The 24,396-nt window shown below is 42.1% G+C and overlaps 1 protein-coding gene across 2 annotated transcripts in view; it reads right to left on the bottom strand.

The window, feature by feature from the left end:
* Positions 1–24,396, bottom strand: part of LOC117248986 (ankyrin repeat- and BTB/POZ domain-containing protein 3-A) — a 291,997-nt gene that overhangs the window by 93,520 nt on the left and 174,081 nt on the right. For both annotated transcript variants that reach the window (XM_033614259.2, XM_033614258.2), the window contains exon 2: positions 13,751–13,900. In XM_033614259.2, the coding sequence (XP_033470150.2) occupies positions 13,751–13,900 (150 nt within the window). The remainder of the gene's footprint in view (positions 1–13,750; positions 13,901–24,396) is intronic.

Genomic DNA, 24,396 nt, shown 5'->3' on the forward strand with positions numbered 1-24,396 from the left:
CCATAGATTCGTGTCACCAATTCAGTATCTGACTAAATGTCTCTCCTTCTGTTCCTGAGATATGACACTGAGTAATGGACAAAAAGTGTTAAATGAATGATATTACGATATCACAGTGAAGCTGACCTTTGACCTTTTGGATATAAAATGTCATCATGTCGTCATTATATTCTACTACACATTTGTGTGGAATTTTGTCATAATTAGCATAAGAATTCTTTAGTTATGGTCAAAAACATGTTTTGTGAGGTCACAATGACTTTGACCTTTGACTACCAAATCTAATCAGTTTATTTTTCAGTTCAAGTGGATGTTTGTGTCAAATTTGAAGAAATTCTGTTAAGGTTTATGATATCAAATTCATGTGAATAAGACGGATGCAAGGTCACAGTGGCCTTGACCTTTGACAACCAAAATCTGATCAGTTTTTCTCCTGAATCCAAGTAAATGTTTGTGCCAAATTTGAAGAAATTCCCTCAAGATATTCTTGAGATGTTGTGTTCACAAGAATGAGACAGACAAAGTCAGAGTGACCTTGACCTTTGACCACCAAAATCCAACAGGTTCATCGTTCACGAGTCCAAGGGGATGTTTGTGCCAAATTTGAAGAAATTCCCTCAAGGTTTTCTTGAGATATCATGCTCACGAGAATGGGACGGATCGGCAGACAGATGGACAGCACTAAAACATAATGTCTCCAACTGCAGCCATCCCCGGCGTGGAGGCATAAAAATGGAAGGAAATAGCTGTACTGAGCATGTACATATGACGATGGAAGTACAGCATGATTTTGATTCATCAAAGCAAAAGTGGCGCTGCTATGCCAACCTCTAGCCGGATTACAGTACGTCAAATCAGCGTTCAAAAGCGGTACAAAGCAAACAGAAGAAAAGCCATTGAAGCTGTGTAATTGTTGTGGGGGCATTGCTCTCAGGGGGTCCCCAGAAGAGTTTGGTCCAGAAATAATTATGGTGATAGGGAAACAACTGCTCCTCAGCCCTCTTTTATGCCTACTTATGAAGTATAACGGATTGTTTGAAAGTTCACAAAGAAACAGCTTAATTTCTCTTAATGCTGGCTACAAAGACTAGAATAACAAAGAGGGTTAGAGATGAATCTCCCTCTGTTCCATTGTGGAAATCTCTGGTATCTGATACTGTCACTTCAAAGGAGTTAAAATATGAGAACTCATCTTTTTGCAAGAAAATGACAGAAATCTCTAAATCTTGAATTAAGTGCATTTTGGCACAAAGATAAATGACTGAGCTGAAGGATTGTTTTGTTCATGTACGACACTATTGTTCAATAGTCCTCCGTTCTGGTGACTAGATGAATGATGAGTGTGCTCTCCTGGACCAATTATGAAAATACTCTGCATATGGTTCTGAGTTGCTGCTATTTCCTATTTTGGAAATAAAAATCAATAAAAAGAAATGTTAAAAAAAGCAAAGTCCATGGTTTGGATATTTGCTCTGTGGTGGAGGCACACCCAGCTTCAGGAATGGAGGGCCCCATTGTTAGAGGCCTGCACTGTATTACATTACGCCGTTTATTTGCCCAGTGGCTGCTCTCTGACCCACAGGGCGGCCGCTGTGCTGACAGATGAACGGCCTTTCTCTGTCACACCTGGTCACAATATGTCAGTTCAGCGCCTATAGAGCCTACACACACACACACACACACACATCAAAGAAAACAGGCGAAGACAGTTACTGTATCCTTCACGGGAACGTGTCATGACAGATGAGGAAAAGTGCAAACACCCAGAACATCAACTGCCCAAATCTGCCATCGGCGATCTGCTCTCCTCACTCAGACAAAGACATGAAATACGATGAGCAGGGAGGTAATGGTGACCTCAGGAATAAAAGTCCTATTTTTCCACCTCTGTGGAATGAAATTATGGATATAGTGATGAATGTTGCTCTTTAACAGCCTCTTCTATCATCCATTAATTACCAAACAAGTCGGGTGTGAAATTGCCCTGACAACCGGCTCTGTGTGGCCACTTAACTTTCAAGTGATCTTGTTTATTGTTTAGATATTGAGCTAATAGCTTAAAATTGAATTTCAATTCAAACTATCAAAATGTGTTGATACGGGGAGTGGATTTTAAATGCTTTACGTGGGGACACAGCGTCCGACCGTGAAACACCTGCTTCCTGTCATCCATTCGTTCCAGGTCTCAGAGGCAATATTAGACGGGGTGCACGTAGCATTTTGACATTAGCCTATCATTAAGACATTATTTCTTATTATGAACATTAACGTAATTACCCTAAATAAACCAGGCGACTGCTGAGATGACTGCCAGACGCTATAACCCTTACACTGAAGGCTACAAGCGTTATGTTTACATCCACTCAGGAAATCTGCATAGTCTCATATTCTGGCTGTCACCTGATTTCAGAAACATATGAAAACAGGAAACTGGTGTTTCTGGATTCTGCAGGAATTCTGCTGGATCGGTTTACAACACAACTCTAGTCTGGTCTTGCAGCAGCGCCAAAGCTAAAAGGAGCCAGAGCTGCTTATATGAACATTTCAGTGCATCACGCTGCATCTTTGTTCCATGTTGCCCTCACAAACAGTGCCAAAGTAATGTCAACTTGACTTGAATGCTTTTAATGTGGAGCAGTGGTAGTGGGAAATATTCAGTGTGTATTAGCAGTAAATAAACAGAGCTCTGACTCAGACCAAGACCATCATCTCCAAACACACTTTTATAGTTTCAGTTTGATTTACTCACTCAGTTATAACGCTCTAAACAACTTCCTCTTACTGCCCAGCTACCAAAACACCAGATTAGAAAAGAGTTAAAAATACTGAGATGCTGATTTAATTATATTATCATTTGTTCCAATATGCTTGAGGCATTAAGCTTTACGAGTGTCTTTGCCCCAAGTTTCGCCTCTCGCTGGTGGCATTTGTATGCAGCTGAGTAAATGAAAAAGAAACCCTGTGACCTCCTCTGCATCTTTTCCAGTTTCATAAATATGAGCCATATTTTTTTTCACAGTAAATTTTTTGATCATAAAAGATGCTAGGATGCACATCAGTCATAAATGGGGCAATAAAGGACACTTTGTTCCTTTCGGTAAACATGCAATATTTATCTATCATTCAAGAAGTATTCACTGCTGGGGAGATGGTCTTTCAATAGAACAGGGCTGTCGGTGCAGGAGAGAGATGGGGATACTTTTGAAATTGGTGCTATATGACCAAGGAAAACAGAGGAAAAGGGCTGTGGCATTTGCTTTTACTCAAGAGGTACAAAACCTGTAACTATGAGAATGTACTGCGCCAAACCAGACCGGAAAACACTTGCGCTGATGATTGACGTAATATGAGCTTGTCAGTTTGGACACAGGAAACAATACAGTGGCCAGCTGGTGACAGATGATCTCGTATTAGGAAGGAAGGTAGGAAGTAGCACTTCAAAATAAAACCTCTGTGCCGAAAATTCATCGTACTTCAAAATAAAGTCTGTCTTTTACAAACTTGCAGTCCATTCAGAATGGACCCTCGACCAACTTTTGGACCGGGATCCAGCAGCTGCGAATCACTTAGTTAAAATATGCTTCTGACAACGAGAAATAGGCAACACAGTAACTGAATTATGGTTTATATTTGATCAGCACTGCCTAGTTTTACTGTTTGATCTCAGCGATGGCAATGACCCTCCGTTTTTACCATACAGGAAACAGTGTTGCACCCACTTCCTGTTCAGAAGTCTTGATATTACAGCCACACAGCACACTACAGTATGTTTCTGAAGACATCTGAGGCGTGAAATAGGCAATACAGTCACAGAATCTCTGGTTATATTCTATCAGCACTGCCTAGTTATACCGTTTCATCACAATTTGGTCTGTGTTTGGTCTCAGTTTGATCTGCTTCCATACTCTTTTACTCCTATTTGACAGTCATGGCTTGGCTTGGTTTGGTTTGGTTTGATTCGGGCCATCATCCCATCACAGCAGGGATTTGCATTTCCATAAGGGCTACCTTCTCAAAGGTGTGTCTTAAACTGATGATGGCTTGTCTTGAGCGATGACGTTTTAAAAGCAGACTGCTGATCCTCTGTTATTTTTGCTGCATGTGTTTTTCCAGCTCTTCATCAACATCTCACTGTGGCTGTTTCTGCTTTAACCCGTGTCTTTATCACATAAAAGCTGCTAACAAAGTTCGGCTAATTCAGAGATAAACACACTTAATTTCCTCTAGATTCTTCACAATAAAAGTCACCGTTATTTTGTTATGAATAAACTTTTATTGTGAAGCACCAAAATAAGGAAATGTTGAGTTTTCGAGCAGCAACTTCACAAAACTTCTACGGCTGATAGCGAACATGAAACAGTAAAATAAAGCAGATATCTAAAGTAAAAACAGGATGCAGGAGAGAAACTAAACTCCAAACCACAGAGATTCACTTAGAAGCTACAGACGTACTGAGAGCTAAACACAGAGACTTTTAAAGACACCTTTCTCTCTGGTCTTTTGCAGACAGAGGTGAGGAGAGTTTCGCAACACACATTTGTTTGGGCGACATGTCAACACTAGTGCATACAGCCCGGCTTTTGGACCTACTCCTGAGAAGGCCCATCTCTGGCGCGGCTTGGCGTGGCATGTCTAATCTGACTATGGAAACACAAATCAGCGCGACATGGCTTTTCTCAGCGCGGCTAAGTAGAGTTAGTCCACTAATAATATTTAACTTTACATAACCTCTATAACTATCTATTAAACTGCCATTAATTTGGAAATCATGATAACCAATTTCATGATTGTTAGAAGCATATAGACACATGGAATAGCATACACATACTAAAACTATGTGCACTGAATGGGACAGTTCAGGAATACAAAGTTAAACTCATTGATGTAAATAAATATATCATGTTGGCATCTTTGTATAGGAAAAGTTTTTCCAAGATACAGTTTAAAGAGGAAGTTCCATTTTTTACATCCTGGACCTTATTTCTGGCATTAAATACGGTTGTTTACTCAGTTTGGTGTCATTTGAAGTCCTTCGGAAGATATTTAGATCCGCGAGAGCCGTGTACATCCATATAGTGGGAATGATCGGGGCACCGACAATGAGGCTCTAAATAACACATTATCTGCCACGAAACTCGTTCATTTCACCAATATGTTTTTATGAATCACTAGAGTTGCTTGTCATCATCATCTGGGTCATTTATACTGACCTTCTAACCTCTGACCACCGAAACGTTCACCTTTCTGTTTCTCACTTTTTGTCACTGAGCACTATGTAATAATAAATTCACGTTTGGTATAAGAAGTGCCTCTGCTTTTTGTGCAGTGTGCGGGCCGCTCTACACATGCGATGAGAATAAACTAAAGAAATGTAAATTCTCATAGTTATTTACTTATCAAACAAACAAATTCAAGGAAAATAAACAATTTATGCATGTGTGTAGGCTACTTACTCAATTGAAAGTTGCCCGTTCGGTCCTGCAGGCTTTGGCTGGGTCTTCCAGTTTACTTTCAGGACATGAACAAAAGTCTCTACAACAGCACGGTTGATCATAGAAGTGAAATCTTCTGTAGTTGTGAGACAGTCATTTCTGGAGACATCCAGACGTGTATCTCCTGGCCTCAAATCCCACTCGGAGCAACAAAGGCATTCCTCCTCTGCTGGCATAGTGGAACATTGTCCACAAGAACACCACCAGTTAGCATCTATTCTCGGACGTGCAGCGGTTTGTTGTTCTCTGGCCAGCTGTTCCTCTCTCTGCCTCCGCATCCTCCTTACAAAGAGCTCCTCATCCGTATACTCTGGCTCTAAACGGTAAGGACGTCCATCATATTCAAAGTCGTCGTCCACAACCTCAAAATCTGACAAATATTCAGCCATGTTTCAAAAAACTAACAGTAGCAAATTCCAGCTGTAAACAGAGCCGTGCTGCGGGTGTGCGGCGCTCCTGGATGACATCATCCAGGTCAGAGGTTAGTAGGTCAGTATAAATGACCCGGATGATGATGACAAGCAACTCTAGCGATTCATAAAAACATATTGGTGAAATGAACGAGTTTCGCAGCAGATAATGTGTTATTTAGAGCCTCATTGTCGGTGCCCCGATCATTCCCACTTTATGGATGTACGCGGCTCTCGCAGATCTAAATACCTTCCGAAGGACTCCAAATGACACCAAACTTATCTGGGTGAGTAAACAACCGTATTTAATGCCAGAAATAAGGTCCAGCTTGTAAAAAACTTCCCCTTTAAGCCCCTGACAAACACCGACAAGTGAGGCTGGTGCAGACTGTATGTGTCACTGATATGGCTGATGCCCCCCTAAAATCTCGAGGTAATTGCAGCCTAATGCACACCTGTAAATGTCTTCTCAAAGGGGTGAAATCACCACAGTGCATTAGCAGATCTCTGAAGGATCCCTCGCTCTTTGTTGCCACAAAATGGTCAAAATATGTTCTTTTATTTTTAGGAACACATTTTCTCTCATAGAGCTGTTATTTTTTTTGGAATAATGCGGCTTCCCCCCCGGTGCTTTGTGTGGCAACATATTCATTATATTATTTTGTCAGAGCTCTGTGTTATTTCTTTTTCAGTACATGTGCTAAGGAGGAGGACACACTTCCACATAAAACAGACACTACATCTGTCTGAGATGTAATAACCACTGGAATTTATTTATCTACAGCACCCTCGTTGGAGGAATTGCCGTCTCATATTTCATCTTTGCTGCTCGGGCTCATACCTCACCTGCTCCAGGGGCTAGTTGATGTTTCAGAAACCACTGTGCCAGAACTGATATATGAAAGTCTTCTGTTACTGCAGCAGTCTGAAGGAATAATCTGCACATACACCTAAAAGTCAAACTTTCTGTATCTGTCCACTACCTGCCTGTGACTGCTTTAGGTCAGCCTGTATCTTTGGGATTTGTTGGCGAAAAGAAAATAAGGACTACCACCAGACCTATCTTTTAAATGCTTAAATCAAAGAGGCTGATTGAACTTTAGATGACAGCCACACTGCTCTTGCAGGGTGTTGCACCTGTTTCTGATAAACAAACTAAAGTCTGTGGGTGGAAAACCAGTTTGAAATGCGAAGCTAAAGTTCCAGTAAATCAGCTCCTTTGAGTTTCAGCAAAGGCAGATGGTGGAACATGCTAAAAGTTGCACCCTTAATGCAATCATCATGCACTTGGTAAAGCACATTCACACTCACGCTACTCAGTGACTCTGTAGATCAATCTGCTCACATCACACAACATGAGGAGGAAACGATGCCACAGAATCCACTGAAATCTGCTCAATGACTGCGAGCGGCTGGCAGCAACTGTGTTACGAGCCACATGTCAACCTCTGGCAGCGTCCGACTGGCTGACCCTAGAGGTGAGGAAGTCCAGCTGCGGCAGGGTGGATGAGGGGAGTCAAACACACGGTGCATTAAACAGGAATCAAACAGCAGCCTGTGTTGCCTTTTCTGCCTTCTGATCCCGGCACGTGAACAGAATATCCTGCACTTGGAATGCTAATGATGCCTGTAAAGTGTGAGCGGTTATTACTGAGTCTGCCACACAACAGTGTTGATTGTTCTGCCCTGCAAGGTCTCTACAGCACCGCAGTATATGTATCCTTTAACATACTAAACAGCAAGTACAGCAGCTGGTGAACTTGGCGGAGCATTTCGCTGCTTAAGAGCCAGATATTTCCCTCAGGAGTTGGTCTACACCGAACCACAGCTAAAAAGAATTGGACTTACATTCACCAGATGGACATAAATATAACTCAGGATGAATGTTAATGTGTTGGCTAGGTGTGTAAACTGGCAACTTTTTCCTTGCAAGTTCACCATATCAACCTAAAAGGTGATGATGTATCAGTGTTGCATTAAGCTGCCCCTCAAGTGGACAAAACGTCAGTTATTCCCAGTGTTGTAGAGTAGTGAACTGATGTAATTTTAAGAAGAAGAAGAAGAAGAAGAAGAAGATGAAGTTTATTAATCCCCTCCGGTTCCCAATTTTAGTCTCTATGAGCTGAGCTACTGCTGCAGTTCTTGATTGCTAGAATAAGACAAAGAAATTCATTCTGAGCCAGGAAGTGGTCTTTACTTCACCTCAACATAACTTTATGTTTATGTTTAATCTCTGAACCCACTGGCCATCGGTCTGGCGACAATAAGCCTCCAGGGGCAGCGGCCGATATGTCGGGGGTTCTGTTGTAGTCAGCAGATATTCGGACCAAGACTGTCTCTTATTTCAGGACATTTCTGCTAATCTCAATAGTAAGATATCTGTATATGAATGCAGATACATTTAAAGAAAATAAAACCCAACAAGAAAATTAACCATAGTTAGACGACAGCTGATGGGTTCTGAGACTGCATTGCTACTGCGTCCCACCTCTCCACGCTGACTGTTTACCTGCCACTCAAACGTGATTGGTCAATACTACTCGGACAACAAATGTACTACAACAGAGAATCAGAACGCTTCCCAAAATCTTGTAACGCTGCCTACAGATTCTGCAAACACACGCAGATATCTCTTTAAAGAGATGAGACGTCATTAATTGGGTAGTTTAACTACATTTCACAGTAGCTTGCTCGCTTATGAACTACATTTATATTTGCATAGTAGGTCAAGTTGTTAAACTACAGGTTTTTACAGTTTCTGGGTAGTGAACCACTGAAACTACAAACAATTTTGGGCCATATAAGTGAATTGGTACTGATGATTGCTATCTATTAACAAATGACATATTTCAGGGGGCAGCAAACTTTTCCGTTGTTTTTTTTTTTTTTTTAACAGGTCCTTGAACACAGCGCAGGTGGAACTTTTCCCAAGTTTTTTTGTTGTTGTTTTTTTTTTTTAAATATTTTTGGGGCATTTAGCCTCAATTTAATCTCTCAAGACAGATTCTGCAATTTACATTGTAGAATCTGTCGGCAGCCCTGTGTGAAAGACGACTAGAGAGGGGGGGAGGGCGGGGCTTTGAGTCTGAATGATGCTGCGCTTTAGCCAATCACAATGGAGGGGGCGGGGCCGAGACGTGCAGGTGTCCCCAGGAAATGTGTACCTACAGAAACAGCAAGCTCCACGTCCATAGCGACCGCTCCACCCAAAACACCGTCTCGTCAACGTGCAAAAAAATATTTTTTCCAGTGGATGTCTTAGTTACAACATGATTGAGCTAACTGGAGTAGTTTCATGTCGTATCCAACAACGGGAGGCTTTTAACAGATGACGTCCTGATGTTAGTTTTGCTAACTGTCCCTGTCAGCTGCAGCCACTGATGCTTTCTAGACATCGTGATTTCCCATAACTGAATAAATACCACACATAGCAACACAAAACTGCTTTGCTAGCTCAATCATGTTGTAACTAAGATATCCGCTGGAAAAAATATTTTATTCACGGACCGTTGATTGAGTTATTACCTTATTTTTACCCAGTCTATGGTTATTACAGACATCGCTAATGACTAACGTTAACAGCTAACGGTTAGCCCAGCTAATCTACGATAACCATGTTTATTACAAAATGTGCACACAGAAATAGTAACGTTTGTTCAATCATTGTGTTTATAGACTTAACAAACATCAGATTAGTCTACACGGTGATATAGTGACGTGAAAAATGTGATATATAGCTAAACTCTGCTGGTTTTCTACCCGAGGTATTTGTAAACAACACGGCGATTCCCTGGGGGCACCGCCGAAAGTGAAGGGCGTGAGGCCCCTGCACTTCCATTAGTCGAAAAACTCCGGGCTGTGCCTCCAGAGGTAAAGGAAGAAAAACTTTTTTTTTTTTTTTTTTACCGATGGATTTCCAGATTGGCCTCAATTTGATATGACAGCTGTAGCATCAAACAGGTAGAGAAGTGGGGGAATGAGCAAAAGCCTACTGGCTGTAACCGAACCCACAGCCACCGTGGCAAGGACACAGGCACTGCACATGAGGCACCAACTCCACCAGGTGAGCCAGTGGACGCCCCCTTTCCTGAGCTTATTATCCCCCTTAGCAACAGTTTGTAGATTTTAAGCTGTGGGGTTGATAATTGCTCAGTTGATCCGATCAGAGCTGATGAGATCAGATTGACGGATGAGAGGAGCAGCTGCTGCAGAAGCTGGTGAAAGCAAACTTTTAGACCTATCGCAATGAACGGCTAAGATTCGCTTAAACTGCATCTGGTGTTCTGCTGCTCCGTCTCTACCCAGAGTCTGTCTACCCTCCAACACTGTGGTGCAATGACTAATCTAGCAGTGTATATATATATTCCAACACCACACACAGTAGCACAACTAGTGGGCCGCCAAAAATAAAGAAATGTGTGGGAAACCCGGAATGTTCAGAGATGTTATTGCATGATATTTTAGGAAGTACTTGGCTAACATTAATCCTGCCTGGTGCAATCCCCCACCTGAACTCGTAGTTTCTGAAGGCAGGTGTCTGATGGACGCTGTATACAAAACCAAAGCTGACGTTCTGGCACTTCTCAATCAATAGTGAGGTATTTTATTCTTTATTTTTGTTGTTGTTTATGTAAGACCTGGGAACAAGTGGGTACCTTTTGCAATCAACTCAAGTAAGTGGATATTTTTGCTCGCATGTGACATTTTGTTTAATTTCGTATTGTACATTGTCAGTTTGATCAGTTTCTACAAAATTGTTTGAACTACCCTTAGTAAACCAAACTATATTTCACTCTGGTGTAGCTTTGCTGTCGTTTAACTTCTCCCAATGTGAATTAATTAGTATTTTGCAGAGCTATGTTTTCAAAGTAGCAACACTGGGGCTTAGTTCTTGCATCCATCTTTCAGCCTCGGTCACTCCTCATGCTAACTAACCAGCTCTTAATGTATTTATTCCAAACACAACATAAATACAAATGCATCACAACACTTCACAAACTGCTCACAGGCTTAATCGCGACTGTGACAGAGCAACTGGTGACGAGAAAAGACTACAAATTCTTACGTTAATTGATGATGTGTGGTGCATTGCTGGTTTGTAATGCGCTATGGGGACGACACACACATTCATCCAGGACAAATGTGCACGGACACAAACTTGGTGTGCAGATGTCTGGAGGGGACAGGGTGATCTAATATGTGACTGTGGAGAGCATGAGGACAGCGGTGGGGGCGGAGGTGGAGGTGGAGGTGGAGGTAGCGGGGTGTCAGAATTAAAGGTGGAGCCCTTCCTTTCAAGTTGAGGTTAAAAGCTTCTCTGAGGCGGTGACCTTGGATTTAAAAGGTCTCCGGGCGTGACTCATAAACAGGTGTTAGAACAGCTGTAATAGAACGGTTCCTGGCTGTCAGAGGGGTGGAGGAGGGGGAGAGACGGATGAGGAGAGGAGGTGAGGGGACAGTACAGAGGCGGCGGGTTGGCCTCAGACCACCATGACAGCCCGCGGGGACGGGGAGCGTGCATTCCTTCACACTAATGGGGCTATTTGGCAAACAGTTATGGAAATAAGTCCTTGAGATGATCAGATTTAATGTGCATAACAATTACTGCTGCATTTATAATGTGCTGTACGCTGAACTTAACACAGTGCTGTTCATCACACTTTAACGTCTGAGAGATAATAAGTGCAGTCTCAAGATGCTCATATATAAGGGGTCAATATCTAATGTCTTCACATTTGACTATTTTAATGTCATTTTAGGTTTAATAGGACTCTTCAGCGGGGTAGAAGAGGTTTAAGATGTAAATGTAATATTTAAATAGATCATTATGGGTCACCTTTACTCTCCAGTATACTCCAAGTAGAGACTATTAATAAAATTTTGCTACGCTAATAGCTCTGTTAGCAGCTCCTAGTCCTGAGGGAAGCATGTTTCATCTTGGGCTTTTACCAATTCTTGAGAATCTGGACAAAACCCTTATTATTTGGGGGCGGTGGTTGATTTTTACTCTTCAATTAGGCTGGGAAAATATATTTTAGAAGACTTGACTGTCAAACGTTGTAATGAACCAACCTCCCAGTGACTGAATTTGTCTTAATTAACAAAAATTTATATATTTACCACAGCAGACAGGACCCCAGGTGCAGACTGTGCAAAGGTGCTCCTGAGACAGTTCAGCACGTAACAGCAGGGTGTAAGATGCAGGCAGGAAGAGCGTACATGGGACGCCATAACCAAGTAGCTGGCATAGTGTACAGGAACGTCTGCACTGAGTATGGGCTGGAAGTCCCAAGGTCAGAATGGAAGACACCTCCTAAGGTGGTTGAGAATGACCGAGCTAAGATCCTGGGGGACTTCCAGCTCCAGACTGATCAAGCAGACATCATGTTGATCGCCCAAACAACAGAAGAAGACAGTGGTGATAGATGTAGCGATCCAGAGCAACATCAGGAAGAAGGAACATGAGAAGTTTGAGAAATACCAAGGGCTGAAAGAGGAGCTAGAAAAGATGTGGGGAGTAAAGGCAACAGTGGAATTTGAAATCGGACGTCAAAGTGGCTACTCTTCTCCTCGACAGGTAAGCTTTAGCCAAAGTTGGCTAACTAGCATCATAGCTAGACGGCGATGGAGATTTTGAATACTTTCAACTGCTCATTTTCGATCATACATTGTAGCCCATGTGCAGGTGGGTCATCAACCCGACTGATTTTTTTGAGAAACAAATGTTAGCAGCACGGCAAGCAGCATTAGCAGTGTCCCGGTATGTAGCATTAGCAGCCGGCTCCTCCTCCGCAGCGTTAGCAGCAGAGAAGCTGGACTTGCTCAAACGGTCCGCTGGAAAATTAAAAATCAAGGATGTGGCGCCCGTGGGCAAACAAATCACCCCCAAGTTCCACCAGATGCGAGTTGGTTGCGTCTGCCCTCCGGCACGGCAGCGGAGCCGATAGGATTCAATTCTAGTCAATGTCTGTTTGCACCGGCTGCGGCTGTGCTGCGTTCCGGCTCCGTCTCAGCTGCGGCGCTCCGGAGCCCTCCGCAATAGATACGCAGGACTTCTATTTTTGCCGTCAGTCTCCAGTGTGCTGCTGTCCAGCAGCCTCCAATCTGTAGGGGAGGGGGGGTGGACACGACTCGCAGCAGTATTTTGAATTTGAGTGCAGTAACCGTTTTGGCCACATTCTTACATACGGCGCCTTTAAATTCCTTTCACTGTCATTGTAAATAGATGCAACGAAATTCAATGCACAGAATAAAACGTCAAAAAAAATATTGAAAGAGGGGATAAGATATCATTCATTCATACTCTAAACAGGCACGCACACATACACACACACAAGCAGTGCCAACACATGCCATGAACAAAAAGTAAGTTAAAACTATGGCACGTAAAACAAATAAATAATTAAAGTTGTCGCACACAATGTAAGAGACACTTGTTCATTACTGCCTCTAGGGTATGTAGTGTTAGCAGCAGCAACTGGAATACGGCAGATTTTTCTCAAGTTGAGCTTCAGTTTAAGGTTTTAAAGGCTTTTTGTGGCCTGGTTGATCAATAAATGACTTTCAAATTGCTTTTTCATTGTTTGCTAATTCCTATTCTAACATTCTTATTTTTTTTGAGAGCCCTGTGAAATTTTTTGAGCACTTGAATATGGAAGTTAATTAAAATGTCCATCCCGAGTTCAGGATTGATGAATGGTAGGGAGGGGAGCCTGAAAACATCTGCTCATTGTATGCCTCAGGAGTAATAACTCAGAACCTCTCTGTCATCGCCAACTTGATCAAAGTTTTCTAAAACCTAACTGTACATTACCTGTGGTGTAGAAGTGATGGTTAAAGTGTACTCACTCAGTTCTGCGATGCTGCCCACCCGTGTTGCGAGCAGCGACTGTTCCAGCGTGCGCAGCTCGGCCTGGCTGTAAGCCTGCACCTCGCTGCCCCGCCCTGAGCGCTGCTGGTCCCGGTGCAGGTTCAAACTCTCCGGCAGGCTCAGCACACCTGCAGACAGACAGGGCACACAGGTCAGGAGACAGGAAACAATTACGTATCCTCTCTTGGTGACAATAACACAAAGTTTTCATCCTGCTTTTTTGCTGATTATTAACTTAATCCCCATCTTTGTGAGATATCAGGGGAGTGCACAAAGCCGACAACACGCAAATCAGCACTTTGAGTTAAAAAGAAAAAGCCCAGATTCATTTCACATGCAGCAGCTAGGGAGCAAACATTTGTGTAAGTGATTAAACACGGAGACAAAGTCGCAGGTTAATAGCAGACTGCGGTGTACATCTTAATTTTTTGGTGAAAACATCACAGCTGGTATCATGAATACAAACTCAGACTGAAGCTTTTAATGAATGGGAGGCTGATTTATTTTGTCTCTGGTGACACGAAGCAGCTCTTCAACACAAAGGTTTCTCTCTCACATTAAAATCACATGACTGGAAGTGCATAATTTCCAGCAGAAACACTCATCATCCTTGAAATAAATTGTCTCTGTGGGGAATTTCGGGTGTTGTAGTTTGCTATCGCTCTGCGTTTGGCTTCACGCCCGTCTTTTTACTTCATTGCTTGAACTCTAATTGAGCCAATTAGGCTGCGAGCCACATTTGTTACTTCAAAGCTGTAAATCCAAAGCCCGACCTTGAGCATAAACAGTGTTGGGATGTGTATTTTCCTTGTGATCGCAGGTGTGTTCCAATAATTTTTGGCTGGAGAGGATTAATCCATTTAGATGGTGTAACTGCAGCCAGGCTTTGTTTAGCTGCAGAGAATGGCTGGTGACAGATGGGATATTGAGTTTTTTTTCTTTGCTACAGGAGAATGGAAAGCAACACCCTGCCGAGTGCTAATCCTAATGACACGGCGCAGGGGGATTCGCCGTTTCTCAACAAACAGTAATTACAACATGGAGGAACTCAGTCAATTTGTCTGTGTGTGATGCCAGAGCATAAGACAAAAGACCCACGCAGCGGACACAGTGCAGCAGGCTCAGGAGTCGGGAGTTTTCCTCCCACCATGTCCCCTCTTCCCACAGTGTCCTGCCCTAAAAATTCCAGTATTCCCCAGTCTGAGTCCCGCTCCCTCTTCCTCCCACAGCCTTTCCAGGGAGGTCAGCTTTATTTGGAGTCTCCCATAATGATTACAGCAGCTTTTTCTATTAGTGAACAGGAGTGATGGAACAGCTGGTATTAGGGTGTGTCTCACATGGAATTCCTTAAAACAGAAATGCAGCATCGCAGCACGTCTCTTTGCACGAGGGCGAAAAACCAGCCTACATTTGGACGTTTTATAGCCGTCTAACCGCTGCTTCAACAGCTCTTAAATTACTATACTCAAGGTGTAGTTTGGAGCTACTTTACTCTGAAATATAGTCATTTAAATCCTCTTGAAATGGATAGATATAACCACGACATCTAAAAAATGAGCATCCACCCACACAGCCATGACTGACATGTGTTTTGACCTGCTCATCACAGCATTCAGGTTATTGCAGGGCTCTGACAGCTGCAGGCGTGTTACATTTAGGATTTTTTAAGACCTTTTTAATGCCAGCTGGAAATTTAAAACCAATTTACAATAACCAAAATAGAAGAAGAAAAAAAACCTGACACCAACAGAACTGGGCAATACCAGCATTTGTTGGTGTGTTTTTGTGTGTGTGTGTGTGTGTGTGTGTGTGTGTGTGTGTGTGTGTTTCTCACTCTGTGGGATTCCAACAACATAATTCCCATCCTGTGCATATTGTAAAATGTTTTACGTTTTACATAAAATACATTTGCACTTCCTCATGTGACAGCGTGACAGTGACAAAAAGACGATACCACTTAGGGATGTCAGTTTCACTTTCAATGGCTAAAAAAAAAAAAAAAAAAAAGAAGCAGAATGATGTAAAACAAACGAGGCCTTTCCTTTCAGTCTGACACTCCACTGAACTTTAGCGCTGCATTTCAAAGTGCCCTCCATTCAGACAGGGTAAAATTTTAATGTTTTGTGATGGAAATGTCTTGCCTTTAATTGCGTACTGTGTTGACTTCGCTGACAGACAGCCGGCTAGCCACTTTAACAAGCAGAAACACAGTGCCCACTGCCCACCGTCCAGTCTTCACCGATAAGCTAATGTTATCCTTGGCCCCTCTGCACTGTGCACCACCTGGGTCGGGTGGGAACTAGCTAGTGGCGCTGCACATTTAATGATTACCACTAGTAACCCACTGTGGAAACATGGTAGCTACCCTCCGATCTAGTGCCAGAGAGTAAGCGGCTTCTTTTTTAAGCTGCACACTTCTTTGGCATTGTTAACTATGTTAGCACCACGATCCATGCTGGCAATGCTAACAGTGCTAACAAGGCTAACAGTGATGACAAAGTCAACAATACTAAAAAGGATTTGTGGCAAAATGTTGGGTCTGGACGCCATTCATTATTTTTTCCGTGGCCGCTTGTCCTGTTGGGGGTCACAGGGGTGCTGGAGTCTCTGCTGCTGCTGCCAAACTTTAAATCTGTTCTCCTCTCTGCTCCTGTCAGCTGTCATTTTAGGCGGAATCGTCGCACCCTCCTCCACCTCATTCCCCTCCAGTCACCTTATCCAGAGCCCAGGACAAGCTCATTAAAAGCCTACTCCTATTCACATCCAGATCCCCAGCTCCCTCTTCATCTCATCCCATCATCAGCATCACCATTACCAGCATCTAGACGATGTTGTCTAATCACCAAAGACTGTTGCAAACGTCCAGGGAAAGCAAAGCCCGAAAAAGTTTAAATATTGAAAGAAGATGTGAGAGTCCCTGATGGCAAACAGAAAAGCAGGAATTCCTCCGACCTCAGGTGAAAGGAAGCTGTCAGACGCTCTCCACCTCCTGTCCCGGAGTGAAATCTCCTCTAATCACCGAAACCATATTGGCATTCACGGCTACCTCCGCTGGAGATTCAGCACTTTGTGTGTTTTTCTTCGTGGGGAAACAAGTTTAAATAATTCACAATGCTTTCCATAATCAAGGCTTCCATCTTCTCCATCACCCCGACTTCATCTCCCCTAACTTTTTCTGTTTTTTATACCCCACTGCCCTAACTATTCTTTTAATATAATCCTGGGGTGCCAGGAAGCCCTTTGCTGAATTATTCATCCCGTCAGATCAAGACATATAAACAAGTCTGCCGCTCTCTCTTTTCCCCACCTCCCACTCCCTCTACATGTTATCTCTCACCAACACTTGGCTTCTCCGGATGGGAAAAAAAAAAGTAAGAATATTTGATCCTGGGTGCTGTTTGTGTAATAAACATCAGAGGTGAGAAAGAAGCCAGTCTGGCCCCTTGGAGACGAGGAAAAAAGGAAGAGGCGGGGATGGAGGGATGAGGGGATGCTGACACAAACGTCTGCTTAAAAAATGACAAGTAACATGAGACTGTGCAGCGTTACAGGCGACGTTTTATAACCTCATATTTCTGAGTCACTTCAACCACGTCTTCCTGTGACCCCTGAGGCAATTGGATGAGCCTGGCGTTATATATATGTATACTTGGGAAACAGTCTAATCCCAGATAAACAGATATGACCTGCATTTTCTATTCTGGAGCTCCCTTCATCTCCACTGCTGTCGGGCAGATGAAGACGGACACTGGGTCACGGGGACAAGACTACTTTAAAGCTCCGAGCGGCGTACCAAACTCCCCTGAGTCATCTCCATGGAAATGCTGCTGCTCGTGCAAGCCTTCATAAATAATGTAGAGAGCTGTATAGGCGTAAACACACAATAGCTGTCCGTGTGGGAACCGATCATTCGAGAACCAGGCCTGGAAAATTCATTTTTGCAGGGCGGCAGACGGACAAACGCAAAAATGGCCTCGAACAAAGTAATTAATACGACTCTCACAGCTTGAGACTGTGGAACAAAGATGCTTCTCTTTGATACAATCCAGCTCTAACGCTGCCGCCGTGCTAATGACGCGACTTCTCAACCAGGTTTTTGATGTTTACATGAGCCTGATGAGCTGGAAATATCTTTAGAGGAAGCAGCACAAATATGGTTCTTTTTAGTGTTAATGTTTTACAGCTATCAGGGCTGTTCTGTAACAACATGTGCAGCGCAGGGTTCAGCTCAGTTCCCGGTTCCCGGTGTGTTTTGAAATAAGTCTCCTTTAGATGTTACAGAGTCGGCGGCTTGTTACAAATGTCCACAGATGTGTGCAAAGAGATAGTCGGAGAAAATATAACTCACAGAGAGTAATGGCACCTACACACACGACTTTGAAAGTTGTTAGGTTGTTGCACTGATCACATTACAGGACTGTTTGTCTTATAATGAGGTATCTTGATGTTGTTTGGGTTTGCACATAGAGACAGGGCGTCACACAATACAAGACATTTCACTACAAATCTGTCTGGTCTCCATACTATGTTTAGTCAACAAACAGAGCAGTCGCCAAAAGAAAATGCTGGCATTGTAGGTTTCTACAAACCACAGACACATTACATTTGTAGGTTTCCTATGTGTCATATCAGCATCTCTAGAGTGACACCAGGGGGAGGGGAAGATGGTGGATTGAATTTAGAGGTGGTGATGGTGGTTTTGTTTCATTCTATTTCCTGTTAACATGCAGGAACATAGCGCCCACTGCCCAACCTCTGGTCTCCACTGGTCAGCTAACGTTAGCCTTGGCCACTCTCAGCTTGTTGCAGCACTTATTTGGAGATTACTGCTGTAACGCTGTTCTGGTGGTAGGATGGCGTTGCTGCAGAAACATGGTAGCCACCCTCTGGTCTCCCCCCAGGCAACCCAGGTGAGTAAGCAGCCTCATTCTAAAGCGCAAAACCCTTGTAGCATTTTGACCTTGTGAGCAACAATAGCCACTGCTAACAGTGCTAACAGAGCTAACTGTGATAACATATTTAGCAATGCCAAATGGGTTTAGTGACTTAAAATTGACTTAATATACTTAATAAACTTCAGGTCATCGCTGCCGATATTGACGGTCAAAACAAATTTTACACCACAGGATTTGGACTCTTAGACAGGTCCAGATATTTGATCTGCTAGATATCTCTCAGACATGACACTGGTGTATCTCTCAGATCAAGTCTTTGAATATTCAAACATGGCGATCATCGCTCATGGGAGTTAGCGCCAATTTGCCTCTGATTTGGGGCTTTTTTTTTGGGAGATCTCCAAAAACTGTTGACAAGTGAAAAGCGTGTAGTGTAAACACACTATAAAACAAGCAAATCATCACCAATCTCACATCTCTGTATATAAAGCTTAGGTGGTTAACGTAGCTTAGCATAAAGACTAGAAGAAGCAGAAAACAGCTGGCAAAGCTATGTCCTAAGATCACTAGCTAATTCAAGCTCTAGAATTGTTGCTTAGTGTATTTTTTACCTTTGGAAAGAGCAAAGTTAGCTGTTTCCAACTGCTTTCTTTATGCTAAGCTAAGCTAACTGTCTCCTGGATAAAGCTTCACATTTAACAGACAGATGCAAAACTAGTGTTAATGCTTTGATCTCTGTAAGAAAGCAAATCAGCAAGTTTACCAAAATGGTGAAATATTCTTTTAACATATATTAAATAGCTTATTAAAAATAGCATTTAGCAATTGAAAAACAACCAAAGAGCAGATCCAAATATAAACAGAACACTGCTGCTGATGTTGTTTCCCTTTCCACAAGGCAAACTGGTGAAATCTGAAAACACTGCGAGCTGGTCCGTGAGGTGAGTTCAGTGAACCGAAGGCTGAAACCCTTCTGACAATTCATTGCCGTGTTTACTGAACCTCGATGGAGATGAATGTAAGCACGACCTACAGGCACACAAGCTGGTGACCTCGTCAACCTCGGAGTATCAGTTCTCCAGGAACTCAAGAAAACAGCCACATTTTCCGCCTCAAAATGGAAACGTTTGGACATTATTCAGACGGTTGTCCAAAAGCTTTAAGGCAACAGAGAAGCGTCTGATGTTTCAGGTGAAATAAAATGACAGTCAGTTTCAGCCCTAAAAGTCTGACAGCACTTGAAAATAAATCTCAAGTGTTTTCCAGATCCTTCACTTTCACAGAGGACTCCACAGTCCACCAAAGAGACTTTTATTCCAGCTTCTGAGGCGGTGCACACCAGTTTCGCAGGCGATAGTGTTGTGTGTTTTCTACGGGGATTTGAGAAAAATACTTCAGGTTTAATGGGACACTTTGACATTTTGAATTTGAGCTATTTTTCTGCACCAGACACTTGTTGCCTGAAACAAAGAGGTGGAAAACCTTTCGATACTTGTGCATTACTCACAAAAAAAAAAAAAAAAGGTGTTGTCAGGTTTTGTCACCAGACCAGAGGGGATAAATCATGACTCTTTGTACCTCTGCTGCTGACTTTACTGACGATTGAAGCCAAACTGCTCACACTTAGCTTACATTATTTAACCTTTTTTACATGTTATTTTATTTAGTAAAAGGAAGGGTATCGCTGTGCGTATGTGTAGGGCTGCAGCTGATGCTTACTTTTATCACTGATTTATCTGCAGATTATTTTCTCCATCAAAAGTTTGGCTTTCAAAGTGTCAGAAAATGGTGAAAAAATGTTTTACATTTCCCAAAAGTCAAAGTGATGTCTTCATAATTGATTAATTGTCCAACCACCAGTTCAAAATCTGTCTCTTTTACTGATGGTTGCCCAGCAGTCTCTCCAGATGCTGCTGAACACAATATTCACTAGGGTTGCAGTTGTTAGCGCACCATGTACACGTGCTTATCTACAGTATTAAAAAAATCACAACTGGGTGGGGGAGGTCACCTGCACGTGCACATCTCCTCCCTGTCCTCTTGATGTTTCTTCAATCAAAAGACCCTTGTTTTCATTCCTTAAGGGGTCACTGTAGCATGAACCATGATATTTTTATATCGTCGCCTAATAATATCATATCCTTGCAACCCTATTCACAATTAAAACCATGACAAAAGTTCACCACAATCAAGTTATTGTTTTTAATCACGCAATTTTATTCTGCAATATAGTCATAAATTGTTCCCTCCCTACTCGTGACTTTTAATTATGTGGTTTTATGTTCATGGACAAAAGCAACACAGGCAAGTGTGTGTGTGTGTGTGTGTGTGTGTGTGTGTGTGTGATTTATAACTCATTATGCAGATTTTCTGTCTCTTGCATGAGAAAAGCGGCGTTTAAAAAAGGTCCTTTCAGGAGAGAAATGGGAGACGGGATTGTCTGGACTGTTGGAGATCAGGCCCAGGGCGTAATGGGATTCGTGATCAATGCCATCCCTTTTCATGATAGACAGCCAATCCCTTCTGAATGGCTTCACCACTCAAGAGCTAAAAAAAATAAAAAATAAAAAAAATAAAGCTCAATTCCTTAATGCCTGACCTTTGAGCAGTCTCCTCGAGAGAGAGAGAGAGAGAGAGAGAGAGAGAGCGAGAGAGAGAAAACTCTGCTGAAAGAAAAAACACTCTAAGAAAACGACTGCCCTGTAAGAACTAAACCTTGACGATGACATTTTGATCTGCTGTAAGCCACATGCACCGGGCTTCATCGACTCTAAAAGGAAAAGTCAAGGTCAATTAGGTCACTGTGATGCCGTGAACCGTCAGCTGCAGCATGTGCAGGTATTGCAGCACCACTCTGGCCGTGGCTCAGCTCCCCCTTCTTTTTTCTTTTCTTTTTTTTTTTTTTTTGTTTGCAGGAATGTCCAATCGATTTTCTGTAGTGAGAAAGTGGCGCTCTCCCCTTGTCAGTGAGAAAACTCTGCCGGAATATTAACAGGTAGTTGCCATGGCAACAGGAGACTGCTGCCTAACAGCGCAGTGATTGCCTGAGCTGAAAAAAGCAGCATTTCTTTTTCTGTCTCATTTTTTTTTTTTTTTTTTAATGTAAGTAAAAACACATACACAAGAAAACTCTCTGGCTGCTCTGTGAGTTTTAAGCCCCAGAGCCACATCCACATGGATGACCAGCCATCCAACAAAAAGCATCTCATCATAGGGGGATGATTCAGTTGGGTAATTGCTGCATCTAGTGTACCAGAGAGACATTTATTCTCTCATCAATAATGAATGAATGTACTTGGGACTCAGACCACATTAGCAGTGAAATGGCCAAAATGATTAAACGGCCGACCCAACTGGCTAACTGCAAATGTCAGCCGTAGATCCATGACCCAGCTGTTGGTAGGAGCCTGCAGCACTGAGAGAAAGAGTGGACACTTTCAATAGAGCCCCGCTGTGCGTTTACGGCATTGTGAAGGTCTAATTATTAATACATTTTTCAGTGTGGTCAAAGCTCTAAAGCTCCCAAGTTGATTAGAATCTCATCTATAAAGAAAAACGTGGCTTCTTGACGTCATCAGCTTAACCTCTTATAATGTCTCTCAATTATACATATTGTAAATTAGGCTTAACCATATGGTGACTCTAGTTCTGTGTGAAGTTTCATTAAAATCTATACCCTGAATGCGGTGTAGGAAGACCCCAAAGTCCCAAAAGGTGATGTTTTTTTCTAAACTTAAGTGGAGGAAATATGGATCTATTTATTTTATGCAAACAAGATCCATATGTTGTGTGCTAAAAATGTTATGTTGTGGGAATAAGATGCAGTGATTTACCATAAATTAATATGCTTCTCCACCGAGCAGATGTCCACAGCCACCTCAATAGAACTTAGAAAAGTTTTATTTTCACTGCTATATAAATAAATTCATTCAACTCTAACACAACTACCGTTACGGCCTTGTGGTTTTATGCCAAGTTGCAGTTAAAGTTTACATCAGTGTCTGTGAAAACATGGACGCTTCACACATCTTAAACCCTACAGCATAGAAGATCTATACAATCAGCACAGTTTCAAGATGGACACCCAAGATTAGTGTCACCAATTCAGTATCTGACCAAATGTCTCCGCTTTTGTTCCTGAGTAACAGCCAGGAGAGTGTTTTTGCAGAATATCATGATGTCACAGTGAAGTTGACCTTTGACTTTTTGAATATAAAATTTCATCACTTCATCATTTTATTCTAAAGGACATTTGTGTAAAATTTTTTCCTAATTACATATAAATTCTTGGCCTACTTTTGTGTGGTTACACTGACCTTGACTATGACCTTTGCCAACCAAATTGTAATCAGTTCATTCTTGAGTCGAAGTGGCCGTTTGTGCCAAATTAGAGAAAACTCCCTCAAGGTGTTCTTGAGATATTGTGTCCACGAGAATAGGATGGACAGTCCGAAAACATAACGCCTCTGATCACACCTATTTAAACACTGAACCGTCCTCAGCAAGAATTAGCTGCTCTGTATTTTAATTAAAATTCCAAGCTGGAAAATGTATAGATGGATGTTCATGAGATGCAAAGAAAATTACAGTCCTATAAGCTGAATCCCGAGCACTCAGGACACAGATGGCAACCACTTCACAGAAGACAGTATAGAAGTACCCAATTATGCACAGTAGGGATAGACCGATACGGATTTTTTAGGGCCGATGCCCATACCGATTTTTTTCCATCACCCTTAGCCGATGACCGATTATGGACTGCCGATTTTCTTGAGCCGATATTTGGGGCCGATACTGCTTTTGCTCCCTCAATTTACATTAAAAAAAAAATGACACAATGATAACAAATATTACAGGTCTCAAGTTTAAAATAAGAAACATTTATTGAACAGTAAAAAATACTAAAACAAGATGGAAAGTTGAGGTAGAACAGGTAGAATATTATTATTATTATTATTATACATTCAAATACAAAAAAGAGTTCAGTGCTCTTAAATCTTCCAGTAATGTCTTTATAAAATAAACAAATATTTAAGCTGAAGCATAAATAAAACAACAACTACTGTACACAGTAGGATTCAACAGCTTTGTTCAACTTAACCACATACTTTCAAATGAAAAAAAGTGCCAGGGAAAAATAAATCCGCACACCCACGATGCCGATACAAGTAAAAAACTCAAATATCGGCCCGATATATCGGCCGGCCGATGTATCGGTCTATCCTTAATGCACAGCATGTATTCCGATATTAAAAAGAGACTATGCAACTTTTAAAAAACAAACACAGCGGAGAACTGAGTCTGCTATAACCCTTCATGCTCTCTTCAAAACTAGACTGCTCTGACAAAGACAGTAATTTTACCTTCAAAAACACAGGAGCCACTGTACTGTCACTGTGTCAGTGGTGGGTAAAGCACTGAAAATCTATACATGAGTAAAAGTACAATTACTCACATCAAACTGACTCAAGTAAAAGCAGGGTTCCTACAATTTTTTATGGACAAAATTTCAAGTACTCATAAGTTCATTAGGTTACTACTTACTTGCTTGGCATTCTTCAAACATGTCAGATTCAAACTTTCAGCTACCTGGCATACATGATGGGAGAGATAGGGTAGAAAATGAAATGTCCATGGTGGTAAACAAAATGTTGTCACACATCGACGCATATTAGAGCACACTATTCCAACAGCTACAGAAAATAAACCTGCCATTATGTTGCATAATG

This window comes from Epinephelus lanceolatus, chromosome 23, assembly GCF_041903045.1.
Source record: "Epinephelus lanceolatus isolate andai-2023 chromosome 23, ASM4190304v1, whole genome shotgun sequence".
Taxonomy (NCBI): Eukaryota; Metazoa; Chordata; class Actinopteri; order Perciformes; family Serranidae; genus Epinephelus; species Epinephelus lanceolatus.